This window comes from Magnolia sinica, chromosome 8, assembly GCF_029962835.1.
Source record: "Magnolia sinica isolate HGM2019 chromosome 8, MsV1, whole genome shotgun sequence".
In the NCBI taxonomy this organism is placed as follows: Eukaryota; Viridiplantae; Streptophyta; class Magnoliopsida; order Magnoliales; family Magnoliaceae; genus Magnolia; species Magnolia sinica.
The window spans coordinates 7,896,535-7,918,244 of NC_080580.1; the positions used below are offsets into that span (position 1 = coordinate 7,896,535).

The 21,710-nt window shown below is 42.3% G+C and overlaps 3 protein-coding genes across 3 annotated transcripts; all 3 read left to right on the forward strand.

The window, feature by feature from the left end:
- Positions 1-1,011: 1,011 nt before the first annotated feature.
- Positions 1,012-1,684, forward strand: LOC131252753 (mannose-specific lectin-like). Its single transcript, XM_058253428.1, has one exon. It carries the CDS (start codon positions 1,035-1,037, stop codon positions 1,545-1,547), a length of 513 nt encoding a protein of 170 aa, XP_058109411.1. The 5' UTR covers positions 1,012-1,034; the 3' UTR covers positions 1,548-1,684.
- A 7,330-nt stretch (positions 1,685-9,014) lies between these two features.
- LOC131252754 (mannose-specific lectin-like) lies at positions 9,015-9,972 on the forward strand. The gene has a single exon (XM_058253430.1). It carries the CDS (start codon positions 9,040-9,042, stop codon positions 9,550-9,552), a length of 513 nt encoding a protein of 170 aa, XP_058109413.1. The 5' UTR covers positions 9,015-9,039; the 3' UTR covers positions 9,553-9,972.
- A 5,043-nt stretch (positions 9,973-15,015) lies between these two features.
- LOC131253856 (mannose-specific lectin-like) lies at positions 15,016-15,647 on the forward strand. Its single transcript, XM_058254988.1, has one exon. The coding sequence runs from the start codon at positions 15,034-15,036 to the stop codon at positions 15,544-15,546; it is 513 nt and encodes a 170-aa protein (XP_058110971.1). The 5' UTR covers positions 15,016-15,033; the 3' UTR covers positions 15,547-15,647.
- Positions 15,648-21,710: the final 6,063 nt, after the last annotated feature.

Here is a 21,710-nt window from a genome sequence, read left to right on the forward strand (position 1 = left end):
ATTCCCAAAAAACCCGTAGCCAATACACGTTCGCGTACCGTACATAGAACGTGTCACGGTTAGACGAGCGTTGCAGCTCCTCGATATCCAAGTTGTACGAATGACTCAAAATAGCTCAAAGTTAGACGTACTCTACCAAAATGATTTATTTACTGTATCCATGCTATTCATCCATTTTGTGATATTATTTTAAAGCATTATACTAAAAATGATTCAAATCCAAAGCTTAAGTAGACCACACCAAAAATAGTAGTGGGACAATGATTCTCATTGTTAAAACGTTCGTAGGCTCACCATAGAGTTTATTTCCCATCAAATCTATTCATAACGTCACACGGATGCGGATGAAAATAAAAAAAATATCATATTGATCCAAAACTTCTGTGACTCCCAGAAAGCGTTTCAATGGTTGATGTTGGAACTCCCACAGCTTTTTGCACTGTGGTACACTTGATCTTTAGATCTATTTTATTTTCCAGTTCAAGCCTTAAGACTAGCTCGCAAGATGAAAGGACGGTTGGGATAAACATATACCCACAGATATTGGTTACATCAACACACCAGCCAGATGGTAGTATGTGGTACACCAGCCAATCCGCTTCTAATCCGAATCTTAACCGTACCATGCCAAAGCGGTTGAGCGCCTACCATTTAAAGCTTACGGGAGCCCACAGAAGTTCCAGATAAAGTTGACATTCGTGTTTTCATTTCTTCATGTCCAGGTGACCAAATCAGCACTATGGTGTGCCCTGGGAAAGTTTCAGCACGTGTCATTCTCCCCGTCATTTCCTATGGCATGGTCTATTTGAGCTTAGGATATATTTTAATTTTGAGCCATGCCTACAATGAGCTGTCAAAATGGATACGACAGCATATATATATATATATATATATATATAAAACAAAAACACCACGACACATCACCAAACCACCGCTGTGGGTGGTGTATGCAACACCACCTGATCCGTGACTCCGCGTCTCAATCTCTCTATAAATACACAGCCTACAATCTTATCGACCCAAGAACTGAAAACATGGCTGCTATCCTCTCCACTACTCTTCTCAATCTCTTCTTAATCCCATCTTTCTTTCTCGCTCTCCTTCTCACCCCAGCCTGCAAAGCTGACAACATCTTATATCCCGGTGAAACTCTCAGCACTAACAACTATCTGGAATATGGGAGCTATAGTTTTATAATTCAAGAAGATTGCAATCTGGTCTTATATGATAATGGAAACCCCATTTGGGCATCCAACACCGGCGGGCTAGCTAGTAATTGCCATTGCACCATGCAAACTGATGGGAATCTTGTGGTATATGATCCTAACGGAGTTGCAATTTGGGCTAGTAATACCTCCCGAGGCGATGGCTTCTACGTTCTAATCCTTCAAAAGGATAGAAATGTAGTCATCTATGGTGGGGCCATTTGGGCTACTGCTAGTAATGCATATGGGAGCAGTGCAGTGCCAGTGGTCACTGTGGTCAGCGCTGCTGAAACCAATCGCACCGCTTTGGTTGATGGATCTGGGATCATCACAAACATCTGAGAAGATCAATGCATTGTGTTGAAATGCATACATTTTCCTTTGGCCTAAGTTCTATATTTATCTATGTGTGCGCTGCGTATGTCTTGTTTGAAAATTTGAATGAATCTTAGTAATATATTAGAGTACTTTCAGGTTAACGTATTGGTTAGCTGCTTGCTTTCCTTTTCTTTAAAAAAAAAAAAATAATAAATAAAAAAAAATTAGTTTATGATATGATGGGACTATAACGGTTGGATCTGTGGTCATGTTTAGTGATCCTAACCGTAGATGGAAGACGCCTGATGAAATTCTCTAAGGGCCCTGTTTGGCTGGGCGGATTGGACGGGATTGGATGGTATTGGAAGGGATTGGAAGTTGAAACCTGGATTGGCCGGGCGTGCCAAACAGACAGGGTGATCTGATCCCGGGACATAACAATCCCATGGATCTTAAGACAATCCGCTGACAACACCATCATTACCTTTAAATCCCATCCAATCCACCCTAATCCGTTCAAATTTGCCTGGGACGTGTTTGGTTCTAGGGATTGGAAGGGATGGGAAGGTTTAATCCCAGGATTGGCCAGGCGTGCCAAACTGACTTGACATAGTAATCCCGGGATATAGCAATCCCCATGGATCTTAAGACAATCCACTGACAACACCATCATTGCCTTGAAATCCATGCCATCCACCCTAATGCATTTTACTCAGGGGCCATTTGGCCGGGTGGATTCGAAGGGATTGAATGGTATTAGGGTGGATGGCATGGATTTCAAGTAATGATGGTCAGTGGATTGTCTTGAGATACATGGGATTGCTACTGCCCTGGATTGCTATATCTGGTCTGTTTGGCACGCCCGGCCAATCCCGGGATTAAACCGTCCCATCCCATTGAATCCCTCAAACCAAACACGTTTCAGGCAAATTTGTATGGATTAAGGTGGATTGGATGGGGTTTAAAGGTAATGATGCTGTTGGGATGATCTTAAGACAATCCACTGACAACACCATCATTGCCTTGAAATCCATGCCATCCACCCTAATGCCAGTCAATCCCTTCCAATCCACCCGTCCTAACGGGCACTAATTGGACTACTTTAGTTTTTTGATTATTTAACTTTTTCTGTTTTATATTTACTGTGTTCTTGACCGTTGCTTTGTGGGTCATTTGTTTGAAAGTCTAGGATTTTCAGATTTTGAAGATTTTTGCGGCAGCCATGGGGACCTTCATTATTGTTGAATCTTATCCGATCAATTGTTACAATCAGAGAATATGGCCCTAGATTCAACAGATGTTATCCGTTCTATAGTTATCCTAATACTTACAGCGACAAGTATAGATGTATTCTAGCAAATTTCTTCGTTTCTTGCAGCTAAGGGGCCCACATCTCAGAAACAATCAATAGATGGGGCCAACATGCAATCATGGTTGGATGGTGAGGGGAGCGGATTACGTGAGGCGGGGTAACAGCTTAGTCGATGAGGACCCGACCATGGGCCTACAGTGATGTATTTGTTGTATATCCATACCGTCCATCAGTTTTTCCACCTCATTTTTTGGCGTGATCCAAATCCGTAGCGGACCACACCAGATAAAACAGTAGCATTGAACACCCACCATTAAAAAATCCTAGCGCCCACCGTATTGAACGAATATAAGCCTGATAGAAAACTTTTTGTGGCTTACAATAAGTTTCTAATGGTCAATCACCACTGTTTCCTTTAGAGTCGTCCACCTGATATTTTGATCTGTTTCATTTTTTGGGTCATTCCTAAAATGAGCTGGAAAAACTGATGGACGGTATGGATATACAACACATACATCAAGGTGGGCCCCATGGTCAGGGCCTCACCCACTAAGCTATTACCCGGCTCTCAGGCTCACCGCGGGTCCCATAGATGTTATTTTCAGGTTATATCCACTCCTTGGCAGGCCCATGATTTTGAAGGTTTTTTAAAGGTCAGTGCTGGCCCCCATTGAGCCGGGCCTAAACTTTTATCATATATCATGTATGGTGGGGCACACTTAATGAACAGCCCAGATCTGCCACGAGTGTGGACGATGGAGCTCGAGCTCAGACGGGACTTAGGCACATGTGCCCATGAAGCACACTTGTGAAGGTTCTGGGCCATGAACATGCCCATGGCCCAAAAATTAAGATGGCCCACTCAAAAGATAAAAGGGTATAGCTCCGTTCCTTCTCTTTTAACCGTCCCTCTTTCTTATCACGTCGGCCTTCCGGATGAGGTCATAAGCCTTTACTGGGCCAGGGCGTGTTCTTGATTAATGGCTGAGATCTTACACGCATGTGCCCTGGCTCCCCTCCTCCCTCTTACTTGCGTGTCCAAGCAGATTTTTGCTCAAACCCAAACGCGCGCGTGTTTTAGGCCGCCAATGTCCCAACCTGAAACAAGTTTAATAAATCCAAGCCATCCATCAGATGGGTCTAACCATGTAGATTCCCTTTTATCAAAATCAGTCCAGTTGAATAATCAGGTAAGCCAGTGTTCTAAACAGTTAAGGGAATTTTTTTTTAAATTTTTTAATGGCAAGGTGATCTTATCCGTCCATTTGTTCTGAACACTATGACATAATTACCTGAAGGATGGCTTAGATTTAATACATGTATGACAGGTTGGCACGCATGTAGAAAGGCTGTTATACACGCGTGTAGGCTGCTATGCCCACTCGCATGGTGAGAAAAGGAGAAGGGAAGAGGGGAAGGAAGGAGGAGGAAGAGGCGAACAAGGGGGGTTGGGCGTCCTCCTCTCTGCCTCTTCCATTTTTATTTTTTTTTTATTTTTAATTATTTTTATTTGTGTGTGTGTGTAAATAGGAAATGGGAATAGGAGAACTTGGCATGGGAGAAGGGACCGGAGTATTGATGGCACTGGAGTTTTTTCAAAAATAAAATGAATGCACTTGCAATCAAGCGTATGCAACATTTTCCAAGAGAACAATCAGTGAGTTTTGAGAGAATGGCATGCCATGAATGCTAGAATGGCCATCTAGGAGAGTGTTGGGTGTGGACCACCAAGTGGGACCCATAAAAGGTGGGCCACACACACAAATATGTGCAATTTTTAGTGTATTGATTGAATGCCCATAACTTCGCTCTCAGGTGTCGGATTGACACGTGGTTTTTGCCATTGTGACCACAGTTACGACACAGTCCTTATGAAAGAATGTTCATGGTCTTCCAGGACAAATCACTCGTGTGGGGTTGCTGAGTGCACTGGGGTGCAGGGAACGGACTATTGATGGTGTAGGTTGGGATATGCGTGTGCACGAACAATGTGACAAAGGACCGGGATCCAACATTAATGTAAATAAAAAGATCTTCCATTTATCATTGTCATGTGGCATCATCTACATCGTTTCATCTAATGCAGGCATTGACAAGAATGCACGCGACATGATGAGCCCTATATTAATAAGAGGGTGAATAGCTAAGGAATAAGTGAACTTTTACACAGGTGAATAACTCATTTTATTTTTACTAACACATGCACCCTCACACTCACATACACCTTTTGGATACTCTGACCCATTACCCGTGTTGAACCTCTTGTGAGTCTACTACCGAGCCATGAGTAGAGACCCATAGGTGAATAATTCTTTGCATGCAAGTGAATCATTCATTGGAAGGATATTTTTAGTTTTTTTTAAAAAAAAAAAAAAATTATTTAGTAATTTATGATAAATATTCTTTGCCTGATTTTTGCACCAGTACATGCTCGTGAACGTCCCAGATCTTGGACGCACATGCACATGTGATGAAAGTCATCTCAGCAATCCCTCCTCTCCCCCATGTCATTCTCTAGATAGTAGAAAATAGACAGTGATGCCTACCTTGTTCACGGCCATATATGCGGTGGGTCCTTTCTATGGATAAGGGACATAGAATTTAAAATGGTTTTCAAAAAGCTACCGTATGGACAACATGATTATCATCCCACTTCCCTCCACTTACATTAATCTCTTTAACTGGCGCCGGTTGGGTGGGCATGCAAGCGAATGGTCCACAGCTTAGGTGGGCTCCAACATTATATTTATGTAAAATCCACTCAGACCATCAGGTGTGTCCTCTCATTTTAGGCTAAGGGAACAAAAAATTATTCCATTTGTGAATTAGGTGGACCACATGATTGGAAATAGTGTACACCATAACTATTGCCCTCCATACTGTTTACCTTAGTATGGTACGTTTGAATCACTAATGGGCCTGGATTTTAGGCCCCAGGTCTAAACTTTTGTGTGTCATGTAATGGTTGTAGTGGATTTCATATAATCATTATGGTGGGCCTGTAAATATCAAGGGTGGACATCTCTCTTAGCTGTTTTCTTTGATGTGACCCACTTGAATTACAAGTCAGCCTGATTTTTTGGTGCTTAACTTAAATTGGGATTGTGCATCTAATGGTTGGAGTAGATTTTGAATACACATCACCATAGGCTCGTTAGAAATTAAGTTCAACGTGCTCTCATCAACTCCACCAACAGATTATTTGAATAAAAAGAAAAGAATGGCATAAAAAGCTATATTTGATTTTGATGAGGTCCACCATGATGTTTTATGTAACATCCACTCCGACCATAAGATATTTAGTCCCATATTACACCTCGAGACAAAAAATTAAGCTGACCTGTGATTCTAGTGGGCCACACAAAAGGAAATAGTTGGAAGAGTGATGTTCGCCTTGATTTTTATAGGTCCACCCTGATAATTATACAAAATCCACTCCAACTCGAAGTACTGGGCTATGGCATACCGAGTAAACTCTGTAGGGCTGCCCAACATGACATATGTGTCTTATCCACACGGTCCATCCATCTTTCTGGGTCATTTTAGCGCATTAGCCCAAAATTAAAGCATATCCAAAGCTCAAGTGGACCACACCACAGGAACAGTGGGAAAAGAACATCTATTGTTGAAAACTTCTTGGTGGCCGCTGACATTTTGGATCAAGTTGATATTTGTGTTTTTGCTTCATTCATGTTTATGTAACCTTACGAATAAGTTGGATGACAAATAAACATCATTGTGGCCCAAGGAAAGTTTCAATTGTGGACATAATTACCTCCACTATTTCCTGTAGTGTGGTGCAGTTGAGACTTTGATATACTTCAATTTTGGGCTCATACCCTATAATGATATGGTAAAACGGATGAACGGTTTGGATAAGGCACATACATCATGGAAGTTCCCCCAAGAGTTTCTTGGGTACATTATAATGGACTGAGTCACTCAGTACACAATCCCCATCTACTCCTACCATTAGATTAATAATTATTATTATTATAAATTTTCTAGTGGCTCAAAAATCATACGGATCCATGATTCATGTGGGCCACTAGATCATCATTCTTCTTGTCCGAGGCAGAGTAGTTGGTATTGCCCACACTACCCCAGCGATCGCGCAGTGATGTGTTGGGCACCGTGGGGCCCACTGTGATGTATATGTTATATATTTTGTCCATCTGTTTTGCCAGTTCATTTTATAAGGAATGAGCTCAAAAACGAAGCAGATCCAAAAATTTCTTGGAGCCCACAAAAGTTTTGGATTAAGCTGATATTTGTGTTTTCTCTTTGTCAATGTCTTTGTAACCTAATCAACGAGTTAGATGGCATTGGGTGTATCACTCTCTCCATTTGGCTGCCATACCAACTCAATTTAATGTTTTCTGATTTTAATATCATGATCATCACAGTAGTGTGGCCCACCTTCCACACAGATTGAATACTCTGAAGATGTGACAGGTTGGTGAGATGAAAGTGGTCGGTTTTTTTTATTTTGTTTTGTTTTTTTTCGCTCTTGAAGAGAAACCTTGCAAATAATTAAAGGGCCTTTGCTAGTTAGACGCGGATTGCCTACTGATGCCTACTGACAGTGGTCTGTGGGCCCTATCATAATTTATGTGTCTTATCCACGCCATTCATCCGTTTTTTCAGACTATTTTATGATAACATTCCAAAAATGAGACAGATCCAAATCTCATATGGACCACACCATAGGAAAGAGTGGTGGTTGAACACTCGCTGTTAAAAACTTCTTAGAGGCCACAAAAGTTCTGGATTAAACTGATATTTTTGTTTTACCTTCATCCAGGTGTGAGTGACCTAATCAACAGGTTATATGACAAATAAACACTACAGTGAGCCTTAGGAAGTTTTTAATGGTAGGCATTCAATCACCACTGTTTTCTTTTGGTGTGGTCCACTCTAGAATTGGATCTCCATCATTTTTTTGGATCATGCTCTATAATGATATGAAAAAATAGATGGACGGATTTGATAAAACACATATATATCATTCGGGCCCCACATAGCAATGTCAGTAGCCACCTTGCTGATTGCGTCGTTGTTGTTGGGTAGATTTAAGACGTGGACGCCTATCTTTCACGCGCTAGCGTGCGTGCAGTTGAATAATGACGTTTATACCTTTAATGAATGTTAGCAATGTATCCAAACTTTTAATTAATACATGGGACAACTAATCATCAATCTGGACTGTCCATTCATCTCTATCACTTAGGGCTAGCCACGGGTATCTGATGATCATAGCCGTTCGAATCCATCCATGGTTTTGACTCTGTGATTCGTCCGGACTTGATTGGGTTTGAGTTGAGGTGTGACTCACCTGAGTTAAGGGCAAAACATCCAAGCTCACCTCATGAATCGGATGTGACTCGTACTATGGCCCGTACGGGTCCATCCAAGACTGAGTCAACTCGGAAGAGCCCTCGTTGCATGGTTGATTCAACTGAGGTAAGGTGGAGACGGTTTGGCTGGTGAACCCAACACGTTTTGTGGGCCCCATCATGATGTATGTGTCTTATCCATATTTATCATCCATTTGCTTATTTTAGGATATGAGATGAAAAACAAAGGCAAATCCAAATCTCAGGTGGACCACGCCGCATGAAAACAATGTTGATTGAATGTCCAGTGTTAAAAACTTTTTAGACCACAGTGTAATGTTTATTTGCCATCCAACCTGTTGATAAGGTCACTTAGAATTGGATGAAGGGAAATAAAAAATTTAAGCTAGTTCCAAATCTTTCACAGCCCCTCAAAAAGTTTTCAATGTAAGCATTCAATCCCCACAATTTTCTCCACCTAAGATTTTAGATCTCCTTCATTTTTTTGGCTCATTCCTAAAATAAGTTGACAAAATGAATAAACAATGTGGATAAAATACATATATCATGATATTATGGTGTACCCTAAGAAGATTTCAAGGTAGGTATCATTGTCCCCACTGTTTCTTATGATATGGTCCACTTGAGATTCAGATCTGCTTCAATTTTGGGCCTATGCAATGAGCTGGCAAACTGATAGACCGCGTGGATATAAAATAGATACATCATGATGAGCCCCATGACAACCAACACATCACCACACCACCGCTGTGGATGGTGTAGGCAACACCACCTGATCCGTGTCTCCTCCTCTCAATCAACCTATAAATACACAGCCTACAATCTTATCCACCCAAGAACTGAAAACATGGCTACTATCTTCTCAACTACTCTTCTCAATCTCTTCTTAATCCCATCTTTCTTTCTCACTCTCCTTCTCACCCCAGCCTGCAAAGCTGACAACATCTTATATCCCGGTGAAACTCTCAGCACTAACAACTATCTGGAATATGGGAGCTATAGTTTTATAATTCAAGAAGATTGCAATCTGGTCTTATATGATAATGGAAACCCCATTTGGGCATCCAACACCGGTGGGCTAGCCAGTAATTGCCATTGCACCATGCAAACTGATGGGAATCTTGTGGTATATGATCCTAACGGAGTTGCAATTTGGGCTAGTAATTCCTACATAGGCGAAGGCTTCTACGTTCTAATCCTTCAAAAGGATAGAAATGTAGTCATCTATGGTGGGGCCACTTGGGCTACTGCGAGTAATGCATATGGGAGCAGTGCAATGCCAGTGGTCACTGTGGTCAGCGCTGCTAAAACCAATCGCACCGCTTTGGTTGATGGATCTGGGATCATCACAAACATCTGAGAAGAATATCAATGCATTGTGTTGAAATGCATACATTTTCCTTTGGCCTAAGTTCTATATTTATCTATGTGTGCGATGATGGGTATGTAATGTTTGAAAATTTGAATGAATCTTAGTAATATATTATAGTACTTTTGGGTTAATGTATTGGTTAGCTGCTGTCCTTTCTTCTTTTTTTCTTTTTTTTGAAAAAAAAATTCGTTTATGATATGATGGGACTATAACGGTTGGATCTGTGGTCATGTTTAGTGATCCTAACCATATATAAGATGGGCCTCATCGGAGATGGAAGACCCCTGATGAAATTCTCTAATTGGACTACTTTAGTTTTTTAATTATTTAACTTTTTCTGTTGAATATGTACTGTGTTCTTGACCGTTGCTTTGTGGGTCATTTGTTTGAAAGTCTAGGATTTTCAGATTTTGAAGATTTTTGAGGCAGTCATGGGGACCTTCATTATTGTTGAATCTTATCCGATCAATTGTTTCAATCAGAGAATATGGCCCTAGATTCAACAGATGTTATCCGTTCTGTAGTTATCCTAATACTTACAGCGACAAGTATAGATGTATTCTAGCAAATTTCTTCGTTTCTTGCAGCTAAGGGGCCCACATCTCAGAAACAATCAATAGATGGGGCAACATGCAATCATGGTTGGATGCTGGGGGAGCGGATTACGTGTAGCCCGGGTAACAGCTTAGTCAATGAGGCCCTGACCATGGGGACACATTGATGTATGTGTTATATATCCACGCGGTCCATCAGTTTTTCCACCTCATTTTGTGGCGTGGTCCCAAAAATGAAGCAGATCCAAATCCTAGAGGAAACAGTAGTCATTGTACACCCACCATTTAAAAAATCATAGGGCCCACCGTATTGAACCAATATCAGCCTGATCCAAAACTTTTGTGGCTTACAATAAGATTCTAACGGTCAATCACCGCTGTTTCCTATAGTGTTGTCCACCTGAGATTTTGATCTGCTTCATTTTTTGGGCCATTCTTAAAATGAGCCGGAAAAACTGATAGACGGTATGGATATACAACACATACATCAAGGTGGGCCCATGGTCAGGGCCTCACCCACTAAGCTATTACCCGTTTCTCAGGCTCACCGTGGTCCCATAGATGTCATTTTCGGGTTATATCCGGTCCATGGCAGGCCCATGATTTTTTTTATTCAATGGTCTGGGCTGGCCCCCATTGACCCGGGCCTAAAATTTCAACCTCTTTTATTAATAAAACCAGACGCAGCCTGTAAGACAGGACCAGTTAGGTTGCACGGGCAATTTTATCATATATCATGTATGGTGGGGCACACTTAATGAACGGCCCAGATCTGCCGCAAGTGTGGATGATAGAATTTGGGCTGAGGCAGGGCTTAGGCACAGGTGCCCATGAAGCACACTTGTGAAGGTTCTGGGCCATGAGCATGTCCAGGGCCCAAAAATTAGGATGGTCCACTCAAAAGATCATAGGAAGGTATGGATCTGTTCCTTCTCTTTTAACCGTCCCTCTTTCTTATCACGTCGGCCCCTCCGGATGAGTTTATAAGCCAGTACTGGGCCAGGGCTTAGGCACATTTACAGCTTGAGAGATTCATTGACCATTTCTGTGTGAAGGCTTGTTAACGGTGGGCCTCTTTAAAACAGTACATGTTTCTCATACACGTCGAGACCAACCAACAATGTAACTTGCCTGATTTTTACACCAGTGCATGCTCGTGAACGTCCGAGGTCTTGGATGCACAGGCACATGTGATGGTCGTCTCAGCAATCCCTCCTCCCCCAAGTCATTCTCTAGATAGTAGAAAATAGTCAGTGATGCCTACCTTGCTCAATGGCATATGCGGTGGGTCCTTTCTATGGATAAGGGACATGGAATTTAAAATGGTTTTCAAAAACGCTACCTCATTGAACAATATGATTATCATCCTACTGCCTTCCACATACATTTCTTTAACTCATGCTGGTTAGGCATGCGTGCAAGCGAATGGTCCGCAGCTTAGGTAGACTCCAACATGATATTTATGTAAAATCCATTCAGACCATCTGGTGTGTCCCCTCATTTTAGGCTAAGGGTATAAGAAAGATTATCTCATTTGTGAATTAGTTGGACCACATGCTTGGAAACAGTATACACAGTAACAGTTGCCCTCCAAATTGTTTACCTTAGTGTGGTCCACCTGAATAACTGATGGGCCTAAATCTTATGCCCCAGGGTTAAATTTTTGTGTGGCATTTAATAGTTGGAGTGGGTTTCATGGGCCTGTAAATATTAAGTGTAGACATCTCTTAGCTGTTTTCTCTGGTGTGGCCCACTTGAATTACAGGTCACTGATTTTTTGGTATTGGGCTTAAATTGGAATTATGCATCTAATGGTTGGAGTAGATTTTGAATACACATCACCATAGGCTCATTTTTATTTTATTTTTGGTTAGCTTGTTAGTACACCCACTGTCCGTTGGCACTTCACTGTTAGCCACCCCTACTAAGGAATCGTTACCAAGACCTCAAATTTTGAATACTTTTTTTTTTTACTTTTTTTTTTTAAAAAAATTATTTTTATTAATTAACACACGCGCACACACCCCACCCACTCATGCTAGTGGAATTTCACCACCCATGGGTACCCGAACCCTTGACCGGGAGTTGAAACTCATGAGAGTCTACCACCCGAGCAAGAGTAAGGACTTAGATTTTGAATACACATCACCATAGGCTCATTAGAAATTAACTTCAATGGGCTCTCACCAACTCCACCAAAAGATTATTTGGATAAAAAGAAAGAATAGCATAAAAAGCTATATTTGATTTTGATGAGGCCCACATCACCGTGGGCTTGATAGAAATTAAGTTCGCAAGGCTTTCTCCAACTCCATGGAAAGATTATTTGGATAAAAACAAAAGAATTGTATGAGATACTGCATTCGATTTTGATGAGGCCTACCATGATGATTTATGTAAGATCCACTCCAAACATAAAATATTCAATCCCATATTACACCTAAGAGCAAACAAACAAAATGACTCATGATTTTGGTTGGCCACACAAAAGAAAATAGTTGGAAGAGTGATGTCCACCTTGAATTTTTATAGGTCCACCTGGATAATTATATATCACGAAATCCACCCCAACCCAAAGTACTAAATAACTAGAGGTGTACATGAGTCGAACTGAGTCGAGCTTGGCATAGCTTGACTCGGCTCGACCGCTAGTTGACCCCAGCTCAAACTCGGCTCGGCTCCATCCTCAAGCCTGACTGGCTAGCTCGGCTCAATTCGGTCAGCAGCTCGAGCCAGTTCAAGCTGAGTCCGAGCCAAAATCGAGCCTCTGCGACATCTTCTCAAACACATGGAGAGTGCACCTTCAATTTCTCACAAAATATAAAATAGCGGCATCAGTCTACAAATATTTCATCAAACACTCAGTGGGCAACATAAAAATTAAGATACAAAGGTATTTGTTTCATATTCATACCTTCCTCGCCACCAATAACTGACACTTTGTTGAGTCATTTCATCAAATACTTGTTGAGCAACATCAATATCAAAATAACCAAGTTACCTAACTGATTTGAATCGAGTTCGATTTGAGTTAGGGTTCAATTTGAGTCAAATCGAGCTCGAGCAAGCTCGAACTCAGCTTGAAATTTTTTTGAGCTAAAAAATTTAGCTCGACTCGGCTTGACCTCAGTTTTGAACCAAGTTGAATCAAGTTTTTTCGTCGACCAAGCTATCAATTCGTGTACAGCTATGTAAATAACTCATTAGGCCATGGCATACAGAGCAAACTCTGTAGGGCCCAACATGACGCATGTGTCTTATCCACATGGCCAATGGACCACGCCAAAGGAAGCTACCGTGATAATGACACCCACCGTTGAAACATAACGTTTACTATTGAAAACTTCTTGATCGCGACATACATTTTGGATCGAGTTGATATTTATGTTTTCCTTTCATCCATGTTTATGTAACTTTATGGATAAGTTGGATGACAAATAAACATCATCGTGGCCCAAGAAAGGTTTCAATGGTGGACATCATTATCCCCGCTATTTCATGTTGTGTGGTCCACTTGAGCTTTGGATATGCTTCAATTTTCGGCTCATGCCCTATAATGTTATGCTAAAATAGATGGACGGTTTGGATAAGACACATACATCATAGTGGTTCCCCAAAGAGTTTCCTCAGTACACTATAATGTACCTGAGTTACTCGTTACACAATCCCCGTCTACTCTAATCATTAGATTAAAAAAAAACTTAGCTCAGGCTCAAAAATCATACCCATCCATGATTCACATGGGCTGCTAGATCATTCCTCTTGTCCGACGCAGAGTAGGTGGTATTGCACACACTACCGAGCGATGGTGCAGTGATGTGTTGAGCACTGTGGGGCCCACTGTGATGTATGTGTTATATATCCTGTCCCTCCGTTTTTCAGCTCATTTTAGGAAATGAGCATAGAAATGAAGTAGATCCAAATCTCAACTATACTACACCACAGAAAACAGTAGTGTTTGAACGCCCACCATTAAAAACTTTCTGAAGCCAACAAAAGTATTAGATCAAGCTGATATTTGCATTTTCCCTAGCTCCAGGTCTCTGTGACCTAATCAACAAGTTAGGTGGCAAATAAATATTACGGTGTGCCCTAAGAAGGATTCAATGTGGGTGTCATTGTCCCCACTGTTTCCTATGCTATGGTCCACTTGAGCTTGGGATCTGCTTCAATTTTGGGGCCATGCCCTAAAATGAGTGGACGCGGATTGCCTCCTCCCCCATAATCTATCCCTGCAGGGCTCTGTCGGGCCCACTGTGATATAAGTATTTTATCCACGCCGTTCATCAATTTTCTCCTATCATTTTAAGGTAAGAACCTGAAAATGAAGCAGGTCCACAGCTCCAATGGACCACGCCAAAGGAAGCTACCGTGATAATGACACCCACCGTTGAAACCTTTCTAAGGGCGACCGTGATGTTTTTTTACCATCCAACCTATTAATAAGGTCATGTAGACGTGGATGAAGTGAAAACACAAATATCGGCTTGATCCGAAACTTCAAAGCTCCCAAGAAGTTTTTAATGGTGGAAGTTCAATCCCCACTTTGTGGTCCACTTAAGCCCTAGCCCTGCCTCACTTTTTGGATTATACTTTCTAATGATCTGATAAAATCAATTAACAGCGTGGATAAAACACTTACATAACAGTGGGCCCCACAGAGTCCTGCCTGGACGGATTACCGTCCGGGCTTGGATAGGACTCAATCCGCGTCGGTTGGCAAAACAGATGGACCGCGTGTATATAAAACAAATACATCATGACGAGCCCCACATACAACAACCAACACATCACCACCGTAGGCAACACCTGTCTCCACAGCTGTGTGTGGTGTAGGCATGCAACACCTGTCTCCTCCTCTCAATCAATCTATGAATACACAGCCTACAATCTTACGCACCCAAGAAGTGAAAACATGCCTACTATCCTTTCAACTACTCTTCTCAATCTCTTCTTAATCTCATCTTTCCTTATCATTCTCCTTCTCAGCCCAGCCTGCAAGGCTGACAACATCTTGTATCCTGGTGAAACTCTTGGCACTAACAACTATCTGCAACATGGGAGCTATAGTTTTATAATTCAAGAAGATTGCAATCTGGTCTTATATGATAACGGAAACCCCATTTGGGCATCCAACACCGGCGGCAAGTCTAGGAATTGCCATTGCACCATGCAAACTGATGGAAACCTTGTGGTATATGATCCTTACGGAGTTGCAATTTGGGCTAGTAATACCCGCCTAAGCGAAGGCTTCTATGTTCTAATCCTTCAAAAGGATAGAAACGTAGTCATCTATGGTGGGGCCATTTGGGCTACTGCGACTAATGCACCGGGGAGCAGTGCAATGCCAGTGGTCACTGTGGTCAGCGCCGCTAAAACCAATCGCACCGCTTTGGTTAATGGATCTGGGACCATCACAAACATCTGAGAAGATCAATGCATTGTGCTGAAATACATATTACTTTATCTATGTGTGTTGCCTATGTCTTGTTTGAAATTTGAATAAATTTTAGTAATATATTATAGTAACTTTGGGTTGGATTAGCTGCTTTCCTTTTTTTTAATTTAGTTTATGATGTGCTGGGACTATAACCGTTGGATCTGTGGTCATGTTTAGTGATCCTGACCATATATAAGATGGGCCTCATTGTCTATGGAAGACGCCTAATGAAATTCTCTGATTGGACTACTTTAGCTCAAGTATAAGATGGGCCTCACCTACTCAGCTGTCACCCGTGGGTCCCACAGACGTCATTTTCGGGTTATATCCGCTCCCTGATAGGCCCATGATTTTGAGGGTTCTTGCATTGAGCCGGGTCTAAAATTTCAACCTCTTTATCAACAGGACCGGCTGCTGTTGGTTTCCGGTCGCCTGTAAGACAGGACCAGTTAGGTTGCACGGGCAATTTTATCATCTATCACGTATGGTGGGGCACACTTAATGAACAGCTCAGATCTATCACAAATGTGGACGATGGAACTCGGGCTGAGATGGGACTTAGGCACATGTGCCCATGAACCACACTTGTGAAGGTTCTGGGCCATGAACATGCCCATGGCCCAAAAATCAGGATGGCCCACTTCAAAAGATAGGAAGGTATGGCTCTGTTTCTTCTCTTTTAACCGTTCCTCTTTCTTATCACGTCGGCCCCTCCGGATGAGTTGATGGGCCTGTACTGGGCCAGGGCATGTTCTCCATGGGCGTTACTTGATTAATGGCTGAGATTTTACACGCATGTGCCCTGGCTCCCCCACTCCATCTTACTTTGGCCTGTCCAGGTAGATTTTTGCCCAAACCCAAACGCGCGCGTGTTTTAGGCCGCCCATGTCCACGGAATAAAATGTCCCAACCTGAAATAAGTTTAATAAATCCAAGCCATTCATCAGATGGGTCTAACCATGTAGATTCTCTATTATCAAAATCAGTCCAGTTGAATTATCAGGTAAGCCAGTGTTCTAAACAGTTTTAGGGATTTTTTTTTTTTTTTTTTAAAGGCATGGTTCTTATCCGTCCATTTGTTCTGAACACTGTGACCCAACCTGAAGGACGTACGGCTTAGATTTAATACATGTATTCTAGGTTGGCACATATGATGGCATGTAGAAAGGCTGCTATACACGCGTGTAGATTAACAATCTTGTCATGAGAAATTCGTTACAATACATCCCAACAGATCCCTAGAATATGCGTCGAGACTTTACCCTGGCATCTAGGATCATCACCAAACGAATCAAACCGTTTATTTGATGGGCCTCGCCAAGGGTTGAAATATTACAATATGAGAGTTTTTACTTTCTAAGCATCCTCCATCCATGGTGAGGCCCATCAGATAAACGGTCTGGAGCATTGAAAAAGACCCCATAAATTCAAGGGCTTTACTCCTGATGTATTCTATGGCAATTCGTCCAGATGTGGGTAGGAGCTCACTAGCTAGCGATGTGGGTGGGACCTGACCGTGGAGCCCACCTTGACGTATGCATTGCATATCCATGCTGTCCATCTGTTTTTCGAGTCTATTTTAGTGCATGTTCTCAAAATAATAAGGCGGATACAAATTTCAGTTGTATCATACCATACGAAACAGTGGTTATTGACTATTAAAAATCTTTAATGGCCACGAAAGTTCTTAATTAATTTGATATTTGTTTTTCTTCCTTTAATGTGGATCTGTCTGACCTCATCAACAGTTGGGATGGTCAATAAACATTACGGTGAAGCCTATGAAGTTTTTAATAGTAGGCGTTCAATAACCATTATTTCCTGCAGTGTGGTCCACCTGAAATTTGTATCTACTTCATTTCTGAGACCATGCCCTAAAATAATCTGAAAAACAAATAGACGGCATGGATATACAATTTGTAAGTCAGGGTGAGCCTATGGTCAGGGTCCCACCACAGCAATGGCTCCTGTGGTCGTATCTAAGTCGTGCTTCGTTTGTAACGGGCATTATAAAAGTTTTTTCAAACCTTCGTACGTGTGTTTGTGCATGCAATCTTGCATTTACTCAAGATTAGGTCCATCTAGTGGGGCGTTTAGTGCCACCCCGGCCTCACCCAAGAGGATGCGACCCTTACCGTGGGGCCACCTTGAAGCATATATTATATATCCACTCTGTCCATCCGTTTTTATAAATCTTTTTATAGCATGAGCTCAAAACAAAAGCAGATCCAAATCTCAGGTGAACCATACTATAGGAAACAGTAGTAATTGAACTTACCACCATTAAAAACTTCCTAAGGCCCATGGTAATGTTTTCGTAACGTTTATTAGCCATCTAACCTGTTGAATAAGGTCACATAATCCAAGATGAAGAATTTAAAATTAAAATTTTAAAAAAAAGACAAATATCAGCTTGATCCAAAATTTTTGTGGATCATTATAAGTTGTTAATAGTCGATCCCCCACCATTTCCTACAGTTGAGATTTTGATATCATTCAATTTTGGGCTCATATCTTTAGAATAATCTGGAAAAATGGACGGACTGCGTGGATATAGAATAAATACATCAAGGTGGGCCCCACAGTAAGTGCCGCACCTAATCCGCTTCCGGACAGAAAACCACATCCCTATATCACCCCGTACCCTCTCTTCCTCTCTACTCTCGCCTTGATATCATCTAAAACCCTAGAAAAACAAAAAAAGAAAAAGAAGAAGATGAAAAGATGAAAAGACTCCACTTGATAAATGTCCATCTATGGCTACTGCTTGTATCAGTAGTCTCTGATACCGGATCTCCGGCTTTGGCAGAAAGTCTCTCACCAGCCAAAGCGAAACCTGCCGTCCTCCCAACCTGCCCAACCGCCGACGGATTCCGGCCAAGCAGCCCCACCATTGCAATACCGTCTAGCGCCTCACAGCCACCCACCACCTTTTGTTCGTTCCGGCCAACCACCACTACATCACAGCCATCCGCTGTCGCCAGCTCCGCACCATATGCCATCACTTCCAAAACAAAACGTGCAGCTGCCACCGCCGCCGCTGGTGACTCCATATCGTAAGCCCTGGCTTCCAGAACGGATACCTGAGATGTACAAAATGCCACTGCTCTGGCCGGACTTTCATCCTTAGTGTACTACAACGGTCCACAAAAATATAGTTCTGGAATCATGTTTAAGGATTTAAAATGTACTAATAATTAAATGGTTGAGATATTCTGATCAGTTGTCTACATCAGACGGTTAAGATCTTCTGATTAGTGGTCAAAATCAGATGATTAAGATATTCAGTTATGTGGTTAAAATAAGATTGTTGAGTTTTTCTGATTAGTGGTCCTTTTTTGCCTACGTTCCATCTATGACAGTGCCAGCAATACCGACGGTCTAGATTGTTATATATGCATGTATGTAGACGGTGGATGTGCCACAACATTTAAAAATGTGTGGTTAAACATAGACTGTAGGCCTTCAAGAATCGTCTGGCTAGATTTCGTGGGACCATCTGAGGTTGATGTCTTGGTGGGACGCGGATCGGGTACTACCCCCACAAGGACCTGGCTAGAGACGGACGGTCCAGGGGCTCTGCTGGATGCCCTCGTGATATTGTGTTTTATCCAATCCATCCATTCATTTTGATATATATCCGATCCTAGCCATCCTTAGGTAGGTCCCACAGTTTGCTGCCCTGGGAAAGAGTCACAGATTACAAATGAACGGATAACGAAAAAAAAAAAGACTAAATGTTTCTTAGCTGTTGCAGTGGCCCACGCTTTCAGTCGCATGCATACATATCGTCCAAGGCATCTACATGGTGGGACCCTTAAGATGGACGGATTGGATCCCACACTTGCGTACAACACGAACTGGAACACACATGCGCGACATGGCACGTATCTTGGTGGCCACGGGACGCGGATTAGCTACTGACAGGTTGAGTAGCGAGACTCGCTGCTACTGAAGTGACGTCACCTAGTTCTGTGGGTCCTACCATGATGTATGTGTTGTATCGACACCATCCATCCATTTGGAGAGATCATTTTAGGGCATGAGTAAAATAATGAGTCAGATACAAATCTAGAGAGGACCCCACCAAAGAAAACAGTGGGGAGAGGCACTCCCACCGTTGAAACCTTCCTAAGGTCCACCTTAATGTTTATTTGAGATCAAACCTGTTCATAAGTTAACATAGACGTTAAAGAATGGAAAACACAAATATCAGCTTGATCGAAAACTTTCGTAGCCCTTAGAATTTTTTAATGGTGGACGTCACTCTCTCCACTCTTTTCTGTGGTGGGGTCCAATATAGATTTTGATCTGACTCATTATTTGTCTCATGCCCTAAAATGATCTCTCCAAATGGATGGACGGTGTCGATACAACATATGCATCATGGTGGGACCCACAGAACTAGGTGACGTCACTTCAGTAGCGAGTCTCGCTACTTAGCCTGTCAGTAGCTGATCCGCGTCCGTGGCCAGGCAGGGCCGGGCCATTCATTGGTAGCACGGCCCGGCCCGACCCGTGTACCAGGGTTGGATTTCAAGACCGGGCCGCAAGTCCCTCAGGCGAAGTTTAAGGTCCCAGATGCAGGCCCACTGCCAACCCTTCTCGGAGGTTGAATCATGGCCCACTACATAATTCATCAGGCATTCTGGACCATTGGTTTCATTGGGGCGTCTAAATCCCTGGACAAATCAATGAGGTGTGGATATCAAGGCCCACGGATGCTCAGTCTTCCTGAGGCGCACTTCTGTCTGTCCTACGTCAACCAGTTATGCTCCGTTTCTGCTCCACATTACAAGTGAACGTACATATTGCGAATCCAGACCGTCCATCTGGTGCAGGCTGCTGTGGATGATCAGTTATCAATAAAACACACTGGGTGTGCAATCCTAGCTGTCGATTGGCATCCCTAAAATGCTTGTACTATCCAATCAGAGTGGTTTTTGTACCATGTGCCATACATGCTCGGATCCACCATTTGGATGGTTTGGATTCAATCAATTGTACAGCCACATGTCTGTCCTATTCACTCACAATGGTCTTTGATCGTTCATTGTGTGAAACTCAGGCAACTCCTATCGTTAGGTAGGCCATCCATGGGGGGAGAGGGAGAGCGAGAGGGAGAAGGAGATGGAGATGAAAATCTTCTGTTGTTCTTAAACTTGAAAGACCACAAAGCATGCATCTGATCCATGCCCAGTGAAAAATTGATTTCGCACGTTAAATCAAGCCCAGTGACTGACCATCTACCTTTTAACCACCCGAATGATGACCAGCATTTGGATGGTGAGGATAATCTTGGGAGGCTCAGTTACAGGTTGATGGCTAGTCTGGATTAACGTACATGTATGCCACGAAACAAGCTGCCACCGATTACTAAAATGACCGGAAATTTCAGTAGCCAACACGGTACATAACAGTTGGTCACATACAGGTAGCACCGAAACTTTCACATCCTGTGTTTTTTCTCTACCCAATGCGCCATTTGTGTAGAACATCCAAGCTAGGGCAAAATTAGATGTGCAAATGTAGGGTTTTGGACAACATGTAAAATCATGTAAAAACATGATGATCTAAAACTCAGGTGGGGAACAAGATGTAAAATCATGCTTTAAAACTCTAAAATCACATGTTTTGGGCCCACCGGGTTCTCGAATGACCTAATTCTCTGGGTGTCCATTCATCTTGGTTGGATGCATCTTCTGAATGGATTAGATGGAATATAAAACATGGTGGGCCCCCATAAAACCAGAAGGCTTTCAATGGTGGGAATCCCCATCCCAATTGTTCCTGGTGGTGTGGCCCACCTGTTTTGGATCAACCGATTTCTGTGCACCACGTGTAACAATATGGGATGCATATGATGGACAGATTGGATGCCATTAGCACATCACAGTAGGTAACACATTTTAAGCTAAGCTTATTGTAGAAACGTTTGTACTGGATCCAGCATCTCTTTTAGTTAATATACACTTGATAAAAACTCATGCAGGAGGTTAGCCCTCGTGACCTTACAACAACATTTCTTTCTTCTCTGATAGAAATTTCCTCTCTATCTATTCACCATTGCCATGAAATAGCTTGTTTATGGTTATGCTGTAAATGCAGACAATGGATGACTTTCCTGTAATTTAGTTGAGAAGCTTTAGAGA

Coding starts and splice junctions, on each gene's coding strand:
- LOC131252754 (XM_058253430.1), top strand. CDS start 9,040: ATGGCTACTATCTTCTCAACTACTCTTCTCAATCTCTTCTTAATCCCA.
- LOC131253856 (XM_058254988.1), top strand. CDS start 15,034: ATGCCTACTATCCTTTCAACTACTCTTCTCAATCTCTTCTTAATCTCA.
- LOC131252753 (XM_058253428.1), top strand. CDS start 1,035: ATGGCTGCTATCCTCTCCACTACTCTTCTCAATCTCTTCTTAATCCCA.